General features: G+C 45.9%; 2 protein-coding genes across 2 annotated transcripts in view; one reads left to right on the forward strand and one right to left on the reverse strand.

The window, feature by feature from the left end:
* snd1 (staphylococcal nuclease and tudor domain containing 1) overlaps positions 1-18,625 on the forward strand; it is a 158,845-nt gene that overhangs the window by 69,636 nt on the left and 70,584 nt on the right. The gene's annotated exons all lie outside the window — the stretch shown is intronic.
* lrrc4.1 (leucine rich repeat containing 4.1) lies at positions 926-3,790 on the reverse strand (the record flags this gene model as incomplete). Its single annotated transcript, XM_079236344.1, has 1 exon — positions 926-3,790. The coding sequence occupies one exon, from the start codon at positions 3,788-3,790 to the stop codon at positions 926-928; it is 2,865 nt and encodes a 954-aa protein (XP_079092470.1).

Genomic DNA, 18,625 nt, shown 5'->3' on the forward strand with positions numbered 1-18,625 from the left:
CATCTTAAAAGCATTTTATAGAATTTAAGAAAATTATATACACACTTTTCTTCAGCCACACCTTGATGAAGCACTATGACACTCATTGGTGTAAAATAGAAACTGAACAAACTCTTCTGTTACATATAAAGCTAATAATAATAATAATAGGAGGGTTTGAGATAAAAAAATAAATAAAACAAAAACACCATCCACTTCTGCATTGTGATTCATTCTGCCTGAGTCATTCAGCACTCGTAGGGTTAAAGTATAGCTGCAGCGTCTTACTGCAGTGTCTAAAGCATTTGGCGGATCGTTACAGTATACACCAGGAGAGAAAATGAAGAAAAAACATCTCTTTCTAATAACTTCTTTTTTTCTTTTCTTCCAAAAATCCTTTTTATTGCATTTATAACATTTGGCACAGTACAAATTCTTGGTGCTTTTACAAGATAAACCTGTAAAGATCGACACTGACCTTTTTTTTCTCGGTTTTTGTTAAAGAAAGTCTTCTCAGTATAAATATTTTTTTCTTATCACTGCATTCTCTGTAGCATGGTGTAAAAATCACACAGAATGCCCCCTTTTTAAAACAAGACTACCCTCATTTGTCAAAGTCAAGACAGCATCTTAAACAACTCATTGTTTTAAATAGAAGTTACAAGTTAGAAAATAGTTTCAATTTCTTTTTAATATATGTTTCTCTATCACCAGCCCATGGTAGTTTCAATTTGTCCATATATATATATATTTATAAGCATGTACAACAATAAATCATCAGTCTTTTTAAGTTTGCACTCTGTACAAAAAAGTAGTTCCTGTCCTTTTTTCGTTGTGCATTCTATTGCATGAGTTTATGAGGAAATGACGAAGGGGGCGAGGGACAAGGGTGGGTGGGAGCTAGGTACCTAGGTGAAGGAGTGGGAGCCTTTTGAGGGGGTCTTTTTTAAATCTGAGTCTCCTGCACCTTCTCCTTGGTGTGAGTTTTAATGGCAAAGGGCTCAGCCATTGCTGTGACGGTGCTGGGCAAGGTTCGAGGCAAAGAGTTCCCAACATTGTTGTCTGTCCATTTAGCCCCATGGCCAGTTGGCTTATAGGTGTTATATTTGGGCTTCATGGTGCTGTAGTCCACCTTATGGGGGCTGTAGTCCACTTTGTGGGGACTGTAATCAAGTTTAGGTCTCTGAGTGTGTGGACTGAAGTCAGACTTGTAGGCGCTGTAATCCGCTTTGTGGGGACTGAAGTCGGTCTTGAAGGCGCTGTATTCAGCTGCAGTCATATGAGAGGTGTAAGGGTCCCTGGGGTTGTAGGTACTGTCCGTTTTAGATCTCTGGGCATTGTAGTCTGTTTTGGGTTTGGGTTGAGTACTGTAGTCAGGCTTAAATGGGCTGTATTCAGGTTTAGGCCTTGGATGAGTACCAAAGTCTGGCTTGAATGGACTGTATTCAGCCTTAGGTTTATGCTGTGTGTTGTACTCCGATTTTAATGGGCTGTAGTCATGTTTAGGTTTTGGTTGGGTGCTGTAATCTCGTTTAAATGGGCTGAGGTCTGTTTTCTGCCTTGGATGAGTGCCATAATCTGGTTTGAATGGGCTGTAATCTGGTTTTGTTTTTGGGTGAGTGCCAAAATCTGGTTTGAATGGGCTGTATTCTGCTTTAGGTTTGTGAGTGCTGTAGTCCTGTCTAAATTGGCTGTAGTCAGGCTTTGGTCTATGAAGGCTAAAATCTGGTGTAGATTTGTGAGTGCTGTAATCTGGGATGTATTTGTGGCTGCTGAAGTCCATATTTGGCTTGTAAGTGGTATACTCAGCCTTAGGTTTATGAAGGGTGAAATCGGGCTGAGGTTTGTATTCAATCTTGGGTTTGTGAAAGCTATAGTCAGTCTTGTGGCTAATAAAGTCCAGTTTGTGTATGCTGTTATGGTCCCGGATTTCAGGCAACGTGAGAGACGTCTCTTGAGCTGCAGACGCTGGTGGAGGAAGGTCTTCCTCATCCACCTGGATAATCTCCACAGTGCGAGCAGCTGCCACTGTGCTCCTCTGCTGGTGGCGCTTTCTCAATTTGTAGAAGGCGATGAGCATCACCGCAGCCATCAGTGTCACTGCTACAAAGCAACCTATTATGATCTTAGTGGTCTTCATCACTTCATCCAGGCTAGGGCCAGACCTCCCTGGTTTGCCAGTTGCACCTTGGAGTCCTGGCGCCACAGATGTCTTCGCTGCACCTGGAGGGCTGTTAGTGCTTTGCAGTAGCACAGTTGGCGTAGAGATGAAGACTGGCTGAAAGACAGAAGGGGAGGCAGTTGTAGTTGTTGTCCCTAGGCCTACCCTTCCGCCTCCAGGTATCCCGGCCCCTGCTGCAGCAGCTGTAGTCGTGGTGGTTCTAGGTTTGGGCATCTCAGTGGTTGGCCCCAAGACCTCCACAGTCACTGTGGTAAAGTAACTCAAGTTGGATGTGTTAAGCTCAGCTGCACTCACATTGAGGTAGGCCGAGGCGTTGGAGTTCCCCGCTGCATTGGACACCATGCAGGTATAAGTGCCTGTGTCTACAGCCAGGACATTTGAGAAATTAAGGGTACCGTCATTCAGGATTGATATTCTCGGGTGACTGGAGGCATGTGTCAGGATAGTCCCATTGGGTAGGAGCCAGCGCACTGAAGACATTGAGGCTGTGCGGCAACGAATCTCAGCCACTCTCCCAGCTGAAATGTTCAGGTCCCTTGGTGCATCAGCAATGAATGGTGCAGAACATTGGGTTGCAGCACCCTCACCTCGCTCCACCTCAACCAGCTGTCGCCCTTTCATGCTGACAGGTGAGTGGCAACGTCCACAGCAAGTTGAGTTAGTAGGGATGTACTCCCTTAACCAGCGTGCTAACCATACAGCCTCACAGCCACAGTTCCAAGGATTATGGTGGAGATGGAGCTCCACCAGGTACCTGAGCGGGGAGAACAGATCATGTGGCACAGCGCTCAGATTGTTATGGGCAAGATTAAGTTCCACCAATGAAGATAGGTCATCAAAACCATTGCGCTCTATCACTGTGATTTGTGAGTTCATCACCCATAGCTTCTTCAGTGAGCGCAGGCCTTTGAAAGAGCCTGGCTTTATCTCTGGGAAGTGATTTTCTGAGATCTCTAGCTCCTCCAGGCCTATGAGGGGACTTAGGTTTGGCATTTCCCCCCTTATGTTGCACATGCCCAGGTTGAGGTACTTGAGGTTTTGTAGGCCCTCAAAAGCTCCTTCTGAGATGTACTCCAGTTTCCGTAACTCTCCCAGGTCCAATCGCATGAGGGAGGGCACGCGGTTGAAGGCGTAGGAGGGGATACTTTCAATGGGGTTGTTCCTCAGCCATAGTTCTCTTAGTTTAGACAGGTACTCAAAGGCCCCACTGGGCACCACTGTCAACCGGTTGTCAAACAGCTCCAGTGTGTTGAGGCTGGTGAGTCCATTAAACGCGCCCACCTCAATCTGCCGTATGGCATTTCGCCCAAGCTGGAGCACCTCAAGGTGGTGCAGGTGGCGGAAGGAGTCAGCCTGCACCGCCTCGATGGCGTTTTCCATTAGATTGAGGTGTCGCGTGTTGGCAGGAATGCCGGGCGGCACACGGGTGAGGCCACGTCGAGTGCACACCACCTTCCCCTGCTGATTACTACAGGAACATTGTGGTGGACAGCCCTGGGGTCCCTGAGACACCGCCGCCCCCGCCAAGGCCAGGGAGGTGTTGCTCCACGCTTGCGCCATCAGGAAGACTACACAGAGCAGGGCGGCTTTCCTGGCACGATGCACAGCTACCCGCCCCAGGAGACTCATGATGTGGCACGTTCATAATTCAGCATCATCTGGGGGGGAGGGATGGGGGTGTTTGGGGTGGTGTTTGGGGGGGCTTTGGGGATCAGGGAAAGTAGCTGGTAGGCTGGCTGTAGTGTTACGGTGACCAGAGCAAAGAATTCAGGGGAACTGAAGAGGACAGGGAGAGAATGAGGATTTTGGGTGCTTGCTAAGGGGCAAGAGGGCTTGACCTATCCTCAATGAAGCAATCTTTTTAACTGCTCAGGGGTAGAAGGAGAAGGGAGGGTGGAGAGGGCTGGCTTTGCTGAAACGTGTGTATGAGTAGGACATGATGATAAATTAACCAACCAAAAGCCGTATTACAAGACAGAAGGTAGGGTTACAAATTGATGCAAAGAGGGGTTGAAACACTAGACACCTACCTCAAGTTATTATTACAGGTCCTTGAACTGTGATATATAGTTTCCCTCCTGTTTGCAATCAGAAACAGCGGTGGTATTCACACCAGATGTATGTATATCCCAAGAGCAGCAAATAAAGCCTCTTTTATATTTGCTCTGTCAAAAAAGGGTATCAATGCCAAAGAGTTTAACCACGACGAGCCCTTTTGTAAATCCACACATCCAAAGAGAAAGGTTCGAAAGGCCCTTTTGTGAGTGTTTTTTCCCTCCCTTTTCTTGTTGTTAAGAAAAAAAGAAAAAAAGAATTGCAGATAGGAATCCAGTCAGGCTCCGAAAGCAGCAGTGCTCCCTTGCTCGCTTCTCGCTGTCGGCTCCTCTTCTCTTGCTTGTCCTTGGAATCCGACAGTTGATCCCCCTGCTAGACACCTTACCCAGGTCTCCATAGCACAGGCGACAACACAAACACACAATTTTTTTTGTCCACCAAAAGCCAAGACAGAAAGGACAAAAAAGAGGGTGGTACGTGGGGGTGGGATTGAAGAAGGTTGAATGGAAATTCCACAGTCCTCTCAAATGTTCTCTGCCTTTTGTTTGCGATGGTTTGGAGGTGAGGTTGACAAGCCAGGGGGGGAAAAAACAGCCCCCCTCCTCTCTGTATTCCTCTGTTCACTTTTTAGTGGTCAATCAGTTGGTCGGTTGGTCAGTCTGACAGCCCTTCTCCCTCTCTCGCTCTCTTTCCCTTGCTCCCCCTTTCAATGTAGCGTCGTGTCCACTTGATTTTTCTTTTTTTTTTCTTCTCTTTTCTTCTTCAGCGAGTGCTCCGCGGCGGTTGAAAAGAATACGCGACTCACACTGGCTTCATTAGCTTCTTCTTCCTCTTCTTAACTAGCCAGACGCTCTAGCCTCAGCTGCAGCGGTGGCGAAAAGCAGCAATTGCAAACGCACACACACCATCCCTGCGAAGCACACAGCAGCAGTAGTGAGCACACACAGCAGCAGCTGCAGCCTGCCTCCCTTGCACTTCCCAATAATCCGTCAATTTCTTCAGAGGGGGAGTGGGGTGGGGGATGGAAGGGGGTGCTGGGAGGAGTGGGGGTGTTGTAGCTGGGTTGATCGAGGTGGGTTAGAGGGAGGAGGGGTGGTGCGCAGTTTCTCCTTCCTCGCCGGCTTGTTTCTTTTTTCTTCTTGTTTTCCAATTCTTAATTTTTTTTTCTTTCTGCCTCCTCTCCTCGTGGTGATCAGCACCCCCTCTCTAATGCAGCGTCCGACGAGGGAGAGGAGCAAGACAGGGTAGGCGAGCGCTGGGTGAGCGCGCGGCTTACAGGCGTGACGTTAACAGTAGCGTCGATGTGGAAAGGATCCGTTGTAGCAGCAAAAGAGAGAGCTTGCGCCGGCTTGGATATTGTGCTCTCTCTCTCTCTCTCGCGCTCTCGCGCTCTCTCTCTTACACTCTCTCTCTCTCTGCCTGCCTCCCTCCTGCTCTCTCTGCAGTGTCCTGAGGTAGTTGGATGAGCTCAAAGCACTCAGACCTTTTTAGAGCTCTACCTCTTCAAAAACCAGTTTGCTCCTGCTGTCCTCTGCTCCCTTTTTTAATGCTCACAGTCTCTTGTTCTGTGGCTTTCTGGGGCTTTGTGTGGCTTAGAGCAATAGACGGACTGTCCGAGCGAAAGGCTGAGATGGACAGTGGCATCCCCACAGCAACCGTATTTTAACCCATGCCTCCCCTGCATGAATTCAGCCATTCCAACAAGTCTGGCACATATTTCCAGTATTGCTGTGGTGGCAACAGCAGGCAGATGGGACACCGTTTCTCTTACTCTCCCTCCTGTCTCTCTCATGACGCTCTCTCTTTCTCTCTATCTCTCTCTCTCTTTCCCTTCTCTTTCCCTTCTCTGTTTGCTCTCTCTCTATCTTTGATTCTCTTCATCTCCTTTTGCTCTCTCTCCCTCTTTTCGTTTTTTCCTTCAGTGTAAAATAAAGGAACATGAATGGACTGCTGACGCATCCTGCTTGGAGTAGTGCTTTGGTTTGATGCAGTGTGTTTTGTGCATTAACTCTCCCCCTACCCACCCAGCCACCCACTCCACCCTCACCCTCCTCGCCGTCTATCCTTCACACTGCTTACTCTTTGTCCGTCACTGTCACTCTGCTTCATGGCTTTATATACAATCTCCTACAAGTTGTCAGGGCATTAAGTGAGATTTAAGCCATATCCATTTTCAATCTCGATTCAGTGCAATGGAACTCATAGTTTAGATTGTTAGATTTGATTAGATTACTCTATTAATGCCAATTTATTAGATGGAGAGACCGACACTCGAACCATGACGGGAAGCAAGTACAGCATGACCCTTTCATCACGCATGCCTTCGCAGGTAGTTAGAGCGCTCTAAACAGGCAGGCCTTAAGCCTCAATTTGAGCACAAACTGTCGCTTCAGGAAGCACGTAGCCATAAAGGTCATGTTCAGGAAGGCGAACAGGAGAAAACAAGACATGCTTTACCTTCCTGCCGCAGGAAGAGAGGAAAAACCAACCACCCTACTGTCCCATCAACCCCTCCATCACCAATGATTTGTACAAGCCTCATGTCCATTAAACTAGGAAGCAGTGTGGGTAATTGATGCTTGGTAAAGCTAGCGGTGACGGTGCTGTGTGTGTGTGTGTGTGTGTGTGTGTGTGTGTATGTTTGTGTCTGAGCTAGAGAGTAAGAGTGTGAAAGAGAGGGAGAGAGAGAGAGAGTGGATATAGAAAGCACGCCAGCTCAAAAAGGTCACACTGCCTGTAGCGCAGTACGTTATTCCCACCGGCACAGGAGTATAGAGCCAACTCCTGTATTTTATTTATATATATATATATATATATATATATATATATATATATACACACACACACACAGACTTTCTCCTTGACTTGACTGCAGTTGAATGCGATGGGCTTCAATGAAGCTCATGCAACAGCGAGGCAGCCACAGGAGTATAGGGGGGGCTTTTCCTTTGTTAAGACTTTGTTAAGAGGCTACTTCCTTTCCTTACCACAGGGATTCCCTAGCACCGCGGCCATGTGGAGGCTCCTATCAGAGGCGTGCTGCACTGCTGCATCTCCGTCACTGCATTCTCCCAACAAGTGAAACGTGAGATAATGTGGGCATGGATTCCGGCAGGCATTCAAGAGCAGTTCATGGCCGCTCAAACACAACGTCGACATTTCATTGATCTGTTGTCAGTTAAGCCAACTGCAAATGAGGGCGTGTTGTTCTCTGTGTGATTATTGATGACAAAAAGACGCGGCACGTAGAACAGTGTGCTTACTGGCACCGCGAGCTTTGCTTGTGTGTCAGATGGTGCCTGTGCTGTGCCTGTAGGTGTGGGTTTGCCACCATTTGATGAGCAAGTGACCCAAAATGAGTGCAGGTTGTGTGTTACCCACCCAGCACAGCACATCCCAGACTACTATCTAACCAAAATCATCCATTGACCCGTAACCTGACCAGCGCTGCCAGGACAGCTCTCTCCTCTTGGCGCTCGCCCCGTCTATTTCTCTCTTTTCTATTCTCACTCTATTTTTCCCCTTGTCAGTGGACACTCTCACTACTGATGCTGCATGGGTCATGGCCTGCCAAACTCTGTAATGCTCCACTGACCAAAAGTGGTCAACCACTTGCTTTATATTTTGATCCTGGCCCGGAATGGTCAACATTGTTTGATGGTCAGCCAAACTCTGTGATCAGAGCATGGTTTTCCCATGGTCCAGCATGTGCACAGCTCCCTGAAGCTGGCAAAGAGGTGAAACCAGATAAAAGCCTTTCGCCAAGCCAGTGGCCTTGCCAAGTTGAATCTGATTTGGTGGTTCAGGTCAATGCAAGGAAATGTATCGCCCCGGCTAAACGGTTTGACTTTGAGTGTCTTTCGAGGTATAGATCATGCCAGTACACACATACACTGGCTTGACGAGAAGCGTGGTGTCAGGCCTCACTTCCAGGACTTGCTGACCGATGGCGGCTGATGAGCTGTCAGAAATGCGGGACCTTCACGCTTTCATGCCAGCCACATGCTCCCGCTGCGCGACCCCTGTCCTCCCCGCCTCACCGGAGGCTCTGTAGAGCCACCCCCACGCACCAGGCCAGAAGGGCACTGGGTGTAGTTCGGGGGTACTGCGAGACCTACTTTGGTGTGGCTTGTCCGCAAGCATGTTCGAGGGGGTATATGCAAACGTTACAGAGCCCATCCCCTGGGGTGGGAGTGCTCGCGAATCTGGGCTGCGGCCAGTCACATGTAGGTCAGCAGCCTGGGTCTGTTTGCATGTGTGTGCTTGTCAGTGGCTCCATTCGGGTGAATGGCCTGCAGTATAGCATAACAGCAATGACGATCAAGAGTTTAGCAGTGTGCAGTTTGAATGATAGATCTAATGATAATGTCATTGCCTCTGCCATTGCCGGGATCAATGATTTACAGTACAGGCCCTGAGGCGATCCACATATGGCTTTCTGTTTGTGTGCGTCTCTGACACTGAGAGAGATATTTAGTTTTCAAGGAGACAAGAGGCACAGTATTTTTGGGCTCGTCTTGACTTTTGAGAGCTATGACACATTTTCTTGCATACGTGTGTGTGTGTGGGTGAGTGAGCGCGTCCAGTAATGTCCCAGTGGCCGTTTGCATACCGGTGCCCACCCCGGCACGGCGTTACCGTCAAGCGATTTTTCCAGGTCACTGTACTTAAACATGTGTACACACACGCCAACACACACAGTGACGCCCCAAACTCTACGATGCTGACCTTGAGGTAAAGGATCTGCTTCGAGACACTTCCTTTCCCATTTTCATTTCAATTTCCAGGAATTAATTCTGCAAGAGATTATGTATCTCTCACACACACACACACACACACACACACACACACACACACACACACACACACACACACACACACACACACACACACACACACACACACACACACACACACACACTGCTATCAGTGTTCCAGTAAAGGCTTAAACTGCTCGGTAGGGATTTTTCCTGTTTATCACATTTCTCATCACATACACACACTCTGGCACACGTACACACAGCGACACACACCAATCATATGCCAGCGTATCAAGAGATTATAATAGCCAATAGGGTATATTAGTGGCTTCCGTAAGCCCAGGTTGGATGAGTTTATTTCTTTCATCCCGTTACCTGCTCAGTCTTGCTCGTCTGCTTTCACTGACCTTGTTCGGCCTCCACTCAATACAGCTTGCATATATTGATAACATTTTCAGCAATACCCTACATTGGACATTCATTTCAATTAATGCATTGAGATGGCACTTTTATTGAGACGCAAGGTTATGTTACCCCATCTATAAAACAAAATTGCTTTATATGCTTAGTTGTCGGTTGTTCGTTTTTGTCTTTTCTTAAACTCTCCCCATTCTCGACTTGTCCCTTGACCCATTCATTTGTTTTTTTCTTTCCCTCTTCTCCTCTTTTGCATTTTTGTTCCACTGCCCTTGTTCTTTCCCAGTTTATTTTGTTCCTATTTCCCTAATTGTTTCTTCTTCCTGCTCTCCCTTTCCCTAACTTTGTCCTCCCCGTCTCTTAATTTCTACTTCTTTCAGTGTTCCGCTGCCCTACTATTTGCAGGCAGTCCCAATTTAATTGTGTTTGCTCATACAGCATATGTTTTTGTATGGAAGACGGTGTTTGCCCTCTCAAATAGGGGCAGTATCAGGTCAAGGCAACTGAAGGCACACAGTAAAAGATGAGTGTTTTCACTCTTTTTCTTTTTTTCTTTCATCCTGTGTTATTCAGTATTTGAGCTTCGCTAGCAGCCATTGTCTCCAGACTAATGGGCTTTATTATGTCGAGCTGTGTTCATACGGGCTGCCAGAGCAGGGATTAGCCCTAGCGCCGTGTTAGCTGGAAGCAGAAGAAAGATACAAGTAGGTTAGCACTGTTAACCCAATCCGCACGAGCCAAGATAGCTAGATAGGAGGAGATACTTCATGCCTACTTAGAAATAGGGATTTGGCCATGATGAATTCACATTTTAAACCTTGCCTTCACCAATTACTGCCACATTTATTTTTAAGAATGGAGTTTTTCATTAAGATTACAGTATACTGTATATCATTTGGAAGAGCGTGTGATATAATGATTTATGCCGAATTCACCATATGCTAATGCTCCCCATGTCTGGCCCTGGCCACGTCATTGGTCAGCTGGCCTCATTGGGATTCATGGAGCATCCCTGTATGTGCGTTCATCACAATGTTGCCTTGCCAACTGCCAGGCCGTAGGAAATGGATGTCTCTTTCTCAGAGCAATGTGAAGGTAAAAACATAGTAATTCACCGCTGAGAGAGCAACTAAATCTTCTCGACTTTTTAGCTCCTTTGGAGCAGACATGCCGTCTTCATTCAGCGCCACCCCTCCCTCTCCTTCTTTTGCTTTTATGTGCCCCTGGCTCCGTCAAAACAAAAATCTTAACTAGTGTGTTGTTACTCTGCCACATTATATGACATTAGTCCCATTTTGTGCTTTTACATTACCTCTACTTATCTCAGTTCACTTCATTGTTGGTGTCGGATCAAACAGGATTCAAAACTGTGATCTATTGTTCACACTAACAAATGCTTCGTCTCATCTTTCCTTGATAATGATCCCATTGTTTCGCTTGTCGTGTAGGTTTCATTCAATGGCAAGTCTGAAAAGTCTGTTGCTAGAGGTTATTGGATCAAACAGCAGCTCTATTTTGCCTGGTAACTCCATATCTCCCTCGCTATCGACATGGAATTGAAGGCTGCTAGGCTATCTTTAACCACCACGCCATCTCCACAGTGGTGAATCGACTTTTCCTCCTCCCGGGTCATTTTTCATACTCCAAGTGGCCACCTTTCTTTCGTCTCCCACTATGATGCCCTGACCTTCAACTATCCTCCCCATACTCACAGCCACAATTACCTTCTTAACAGTGTTATTTCTCTGAAGCTGTTAATCCCAGAATCTCCATCAAGCTCCATGTAGGGGAGGATTAGCCATACTGAGGCCTGTTACTGCACAGACCCAGGGATGGGAGAGAAGAATGAAACGGCTTTTCATCTTTTCAAACCCACCTGTCCACGCCCAGATTACGGCAGCGCTGTCCAGCAGATCGAGATTCTGTGTGTGCACATGCCAATAATCTTTGTTTTCTGCCACCGTGTTTGTAAGCCATTTTTTTTGCCTTGTGCCAGATATCTTTAGTGAACACCCCACTGCATCGAGAACTGCTTTCCAATGTTAGAAAGCACACGGGGGAGTGAACAAAGCGCTTTTCTAATATGCTTTCAATTTGGATTTCATTACTGATAGTTGCCCGTCTACCTTATCTGTGTTCAAATGAACTATCTTCTCCCCAAATGTGTGCATAATAACGAGAAAAACACACGGTAGTCAAGTAGTTCTGAAGGGTCTTTGTTGTGACATCAACATTTTAGTTGCGGACCAGCTGTGTGTGTGTGTGTGTGTGTGTGTGTGTGTGTGTGTGTGTGTGTGTGTGTGTGTGTGTGTGTGTGTGTGTGTGTGTGTGTGTGTGTGTGTGTGTGTGTGTGTGTGTGTGTGTGTGTGTGTGTGTTGGAGATTTTTTTTTTTTGTGTCCATTCCTCTAATACGAGTATTCACCTCCCAGACAGTTATTTTTCCTGTGTAATATCCGCTGTCTCTCTACCTTCATCGCTTTCCCATACTGGGGGATTTGAGAAGCCAAGCTTAGTGTGTCTAATCTATGAGCGCAGCCAGCACAGCGTCAAATGTTCGGTGCCGATGTACCTGCAGCCTCCAACAATACAACACTTCGGCAGCTGTCCACCCAAGCAGGTAGGTGACAATGCCAGAGAGAGAGGGCTAAAGGTTGAGAAACAGACACCCGAGTGGATGTCGACAATATTGCTAAGCAACCGTGGACTGAAGGTAGGAAGTAATGTGAGAAAAAGTATACGTTTAGGTGAAGGAGAGAGCCAAGTGAAATGGAACGGGGATATGGGTCAAAGGAAACTCCTCCCCCTTAAATCCAAGCCCTGTAACCTTGCTTAAATGTGTGTATTTTTTTTTTAAGCAGTGCAATCACGGATATCGTAGGCTGGCGGCCAGCAGGGTCCCGGCTATGAAAGGAAGGTGGAGGGGGGTGAAAGCAGCATGCAGCACTTTCTAAATTGAAGTCAATAACACAGCAGTCCATTCTCTCCGAGCCAGTCCTCCCACACAGTCCGCTTACAGTCACTAAGGACAGCTGAGGGTAGGTTGTCGATTGAGTTCTCCAAAGTACCACTACACATGCCAACATGTGCTGGTGGGAGAATACACCGAGAGGGGAAACGGTGGCGTCAGCAAAGAGGGGTGTGGCACCAGTGCTGTGCAAGACGACTATATTGAATATTAAGTCGTAGAAGTGATCTAGAATCGGGGGGTTGGGATGCCCTGAGCCGGACGTGCCTTTATTCTACATCTAGCTGTTGTATGAAAGCTTGCTAATGCAGGCAAATCTGAGACACACTTCCACACACAGTCGTATTTTGCCTCTAATCCCTTTTTGCATGTTAGCACTTCTGCATAGCTTTGGGGATTAACACTGGTATGGCTGGCCTGCCCTGAGCAATGGTAGGAAAGGAAATTAAGGACTGGTAGAGGGCAGACATCCGGCTGACATGAGTTTGCCTGTGTGTTGATGCATGTGCTGTGAGCGTACATACTTTGCATTCTATTCTGATGACTACTATGTAATGGTTGCTGGTACATCCGCACAGCATGAAACAGGCATGATTTGTTTGGGAGCTAGCACTTTTTCCTTACTTTTGCTGAGCAGAACGCAAAAAAAAGTCAATCGGCTGCAGTTTTGATACTGTGTTCCCAGTAGTGTTCCGACAGGCGTATGTGTGTTGTGCTTTTCACAGGAAAATGCAATTTTATGATAAAAACCCATTTAACGGCTATGCTTCAGTTCTCGTGGTGGTAGGATTTTAAGTGCCCGTATATAAATGGCACTTTTTTTTTGTATTTGTGCAAGAGAATAACTATGTTGGTGGCAGATCGTCCTCATGATGGATTCCTAACTGTGGTGACTATCCCCAACGTCAAATTGTTTCTGCTCTCTTAGCCCCGTATCTGGGGAAAAGCATTGCACACAGAGTCACATATGTTCATAGTCGGATACATGTCTTTGGTTTTATAATGCAGTGAAATATTTACATTTTACATGATATCAAGGGAATAGGCTAAATGAGCCGTGAAGCCCTCCATAGGGCTCTTTAACTTTTTAGAAATACATGGACAAATGCCATCGCATTTCCACAACACTTATATATGGCTGTCGTCTCCATTTAGCAGCTACATTAAGTGCAACCTATATGGCTCAGCTACATTATGTCTCTTATCCGTTTGTTCTTTGTTATTCTGCCATTGTTTGCTTGAAGTAATTTTAAAGGCCTGTGTTACACGCAAGCCACTGACTACAATTCTCCTACTGGTATTCAGTTTCTATTCTCTCCGTCACTGATGGCATCAGTCTGGGTCACTTGAACTGTAGTCGGATGGACATTGGTAATTTTCCAAGGCGGACATTGATTTTCCTGACGCACATTGTTTGACATCCTGCTGAAAATTATAGTTTTGACTTAAAACCTATCACTGTATTTCAGAGCTTTTTTTGTCATTTTTCAATTTTAGTTTCTCTTCGGAAAAAAGAAAATTGGAACAAGGACAATTCTGAATCAGCAGGTCACTTTTAAAAATTGGAAATCAGCTAAAAAGTCTCTAGACATGACGTATGGCTGCCACATGTAACATCTGAGCAACGAAATCGTTATCAGGAGGGACATTATTCCTGTTTTGCCTCCAATACTCCCCATGTGTTCTCTGTCCATTACTCAACTCATGTAGCGATTCTATGCCGATGCCCTGGTAGAGAGAGGTATCTCAAGTTCTGCTCCACTTATGACTCAAATGTGTTTCATTCCGGTTGTTTTTGCTGACTTAACCGTCTAGACGCTCTTCTTCAAGTGCTGCCATTTGTTTGTTTTTTCTTGTTGCCTATTACCGTTCTGCCATCCATTTCTTAGCAGCTCATCTGTGCACTGCAATAAAAGACTGGGAATTGATGAAACCACTGAGACATATTGCTTCAAATGTTCTTTTGAGGAAACAATTGATTACTCACCTTATTCACTCAGCAGAAGCGCCACGAGACAACAGCCATTGGACAAGTATTGGGCATATGGTTTTACTTCTTTAAATGTGCCTCGTTGGGTATTCAATCAGTAAGTCAGGGCAGCGTGAGTGCTGCGCTGGCCACGGGATTATTGTGGCTTGTTGCTCCTTGGTAGTAGTAGTAGTAGTAGTAGTAGTGGGGTGTCTGCCGTTGCCTGTAGCCACAATGTTGAAATTGAATTTGAAGAGTGTGTGTGCTCTGCTGCCTGTTTTCAAAGTGACCGTTATCCATCCTATTTGGAAGCACTGCTGCCACATCACACACCTGGTGGTTTTAAAAGCTCTCCTGCTGAAAAAATATGCTTTTTTCAAGCCAAATGTTTCAGGAAACAATCGTTTGTGTTCCACTGTGTCTGTTCAATAGATTCCATCTGACGTACGAGCACGTTTCAACACACACTCGTGCTGGCTTTTTCATTGCAAAACTCCAGTCATTATTCTGTACATTATCCTGCTGGATTACACTCAAATAGACCCGGTTGTTGCTCAGATGCTGTGGTAGACAAGAACGCGTGTTACCATAGTGACAGTACTTGCAAAAGACGGTGACTGCGATAGCTTTAGGAACATTTTCACCTGAATTATAAAAGACAAAAGTCAATTAGTGCCTTCACGACGCTGATAAACCTAAACTGACAGTAAGTAGTGACATCACTTGGCTTAAGGAACTGTTCGACACCCTTTTGTTCATGTGCCCTCGACTCCGCCATCCTGCCTCCTGCTTCCATTGTATGCATTGGAACGTATTGAGCTGTGAATGAGCCATGTTGTTTTGCGCACACACTCCACAATCCTGCTCGAGGTGCTCACAAGCAAATGGAAGGATCGGTTAATTGTGCCGCAGCTTGGACACAAGCCTTGGCCCTGAAGGTGCTTTTAAAAGGGAAAACGCAATACTGGCATTGTTGACTGATTCATGACTCACTCATTGCTTTCCATATCCTCCGAGATCCCAGCTGTGGAGCAATTTCATCTGATGTTATATATAATTTAAAAGCTTTTACTTGAATTCATTTGTTCACACGTTATTTCAGTTTCTGTCCCGGAGATACAAAATGCATTTTAATCTAGTCGATCGAGGGAACATTTTAAGTACAATAATAAATATATATATATATATATATGTATGTATATGTGTGAAATTTAAATTATACCTTTTATGAATTTTGTGTCGAACAGCCCAGCCACCCTGTGATGAATGAATAGCTAAATTAAACTTTGCTTCTTTCATTATTCGTCCTGCATCTTCCCTCCGTACCTCTGAGCTGATTTTCCAGTCGGAGCGTGTCCTCTCTGAGGTAGCGCTGATTAACAGCCTCTGCCTTTCCGTAGTCTTGTGGGGCAGGAAGAGGAATGGAGAAGAAAAGAAATACAAAATACACTCACTTTTCTCACTTGTGGCCTCCTCTGAGTGGTCTTCCTCTTCCCGTCCCTCGCTTTTCCACTTTTACTTCTTCCTCTATCTTGCTCTCAATCTCATTCCCCAAATGTGAGCCCCATTTCCCTCCCAGGTCTTCTCATTATGTAGGTGTTTGGAGGCCCACACTTCTTTTTGACTCCAAATTGAAGGAGAACAAGAGATGAAGGGAAACAAAGTCACAGAAACAAGTTGAACTCACCGAAGGTGTTGTGGGTTGAAGGCTCATGCCCAATATTAACAATGAAGGATGGAAGAAAAAAAAAAACCTGTCTTTTCATGGACGTAGTTAATTCAACAAGTCAAATTCCCTCCTGATACTTGGGTAGTATATTCAAGAGTGTGATTCAGTAATGCACATGTCCCTGAAGGTGGGCGTGCTAACCAAGCACAAGCTGCAAGGTGGCTGCAATCTCTTATTTGTCACATTGATCAAATCAAAACGACCATGGACAGGTGCTATTGCAGTCAGACTGGTCCAAACGCAAATCATATTTGCCAATGAATCGTCATTTGTACTCCAGCAACAGACACTTGCTTGACTCCTAAGTAGGCATGACTTGATTCAATCCATCTCCCCCACCCCCGCACCTCACACACACAACCACGCACCATCCATCTCAATCCACTATCTCATCTGTTGATCGTCGGTTGCCATTTCCGTGATGGAACTTGCAGAGAGGTTGAATTGGCTTGCCGAAAAGGAAGGATGATTATAGGACGATTCGTCACAAGGTTTCCATCTTGCATGCTGCTGACTGGGGTCAGATCATCATTTCCTATTATATGATCTCTGACTACCTGTTGACATGACGGATTCATTTTGCCTGGCTATAATATGCTTTCTCAAAGTACCTCATAGCTGGTGCACAAGCGACAACCTTCAAACCAGGAGGCGTATCCTTCCCTTTTTTAGCCTTTTTAACTCGACTTAATGCAGTTAGATGGAGTCCCCATGTCCTCCTGTCTATAGGACTCCTGGCAGCCTGCAATGGCGACTCTTTACTGCTAGTTTATAGAAACATGGAGTACCTCTTCAGTTGCTCGTCTCCACCACTTTTCCCACACTCAGACTTCCACCCCTTCCTAACAACTCTTCAACTAGCCTAGCAACCAGGCAATTCCTCTCATTTTGACAAGCACGCAGAAATTGACAAAAAGCCATGTTGAAAAATGCCCCTGTTGGCTCTTTTCCTCCCGTTTCCCCCTCCACCCCCTCCCCTCCCCCTTCCTCATTCTCTCACTCTGTCAGCACAGGCAGGGTCTGGGAGGACAAAAATGGCTTTTTGAGTGACACGGGCTGGCTGTGCCATTTGCCGTGTCAACTGGTGAAAGAGGATAGAAAAGGAGGTGAAGACAAATGATGATGGCCTGGCTATGATTGTCCCGCGCCCTTCTCTCTTTCACCCGCCATCTTCCCCCTCTCGAGGTCATTGAAGTCCAAACAGCCCAGCCACAATGCCAGAAGGTGTAGAAATGTTTGTCTTTCCAACCCCGTCATCTGCGATAAAGCTGTGTATCATTGGGTTTTCTTTCAGTAGTTTTCTCAGACTGACAGAATGCTTGTGTTGAGGTAATACTTGAAATAAAATCTCTTTCAGAGCAAGTGGACATCTCAGTCGGTAGTGTAGGCTAGAAGTGAATAATGAACCAAAGCAGCATCACAATTCCTGTATCTTAATGTCCACGTCTGATTTGGCGTGCTGTTCCCAATTCCTCCATTTTGAACATTGTCCTTTTGAATCAAAGAAAACTAAACGAATAAAGATGTTTTTGGGTTGCCCATTTTCTAATGTTGTCAACCAGTCCTCACTCTGTGTTTGACCAGACTCCAGCTGGGTTTTGTCCAACTAAAGTTGCCCTCATCAGCGACAGCAGTCAGTGCACTGAAATGGAAGAATCATGTCACCCCACTGCTTTCTCTACATGGGGCCATGGCACTGCACCGTAGTTTGGTCATTGCAGCCACAGAATCATGCATATTTAAAATTCCATTATGAAATCCTAAATTGATTAATACAGCTCTGGCAAATGGAGCATGAGTGAATAAAACCGCTGCTCATGTGGTGGATTTCACTGTACAGAGGATCTACAAAGCATTTTCACATGTCACCACTATGATGGTTAAGGAGGATACATGCTCCTCGACAAAAGCAGTGCTCTGGGACAGCATGGCGTTGTTATTTCCTTCTCCTCGCTGCTGTACTGCTCAGTGATTGCAAAATAATGTCCATTCTTTATTGGTTATGTACTCCAAGGTATATTTGTAAATGGATCTGAAGGAAAGCAACGCTGTCATTTTGGAAGGTAATGTGGCTTAATGTCCTGCCCAGTCATTTGGACCACCCCTAAATGTGCTCAATGTGGCTTGACTGCTCCCACCAAGCATGCACTGCTTCAGGCAGCGATTTGAAGATTTGGACTCTTACCTCTCATTGCTTTCCAATACCCTCGGGCCTCAAGATGCTGGACGTCTCAACCCAGAACACAACGCCTTTCTGGCAACTAAGTGGAAAAAATGCTTGAAAATCAAATTACAGTATCCATTCCAACATGTCGAGAGCTGCAATTAATTTTGCGTTGCCCTCCCCTCAAAATAAGAAAACGGTTCCAAAGTAATAACTTTCACATTGCTACGTGGCATTTGTTTTCAACCGCCGTTCAATAACTTGCAGCCCAGTTCAATTTGTGTTTTCCCACCTGCACCCTCTCAGCGCCCAGTTAAGGGGAATTATATGATATTAGTAATATTACAAATGTCGCTCAATATTCATCGACCGGCATGCCATGTTGCCCCACTCTTAAAAATGAG

The sequence above is a fragment of the Taurulus bubalis genome (assembly GCF_910589615.1).
Source record: "Taurulus bubalis genome assembly, chromosome: 20".
NCBI lineage: Eukaryota > Metazoa > Chordata > Actinopteri > Perciformes > Cottidae > Taurulus > Taurulus bubalis.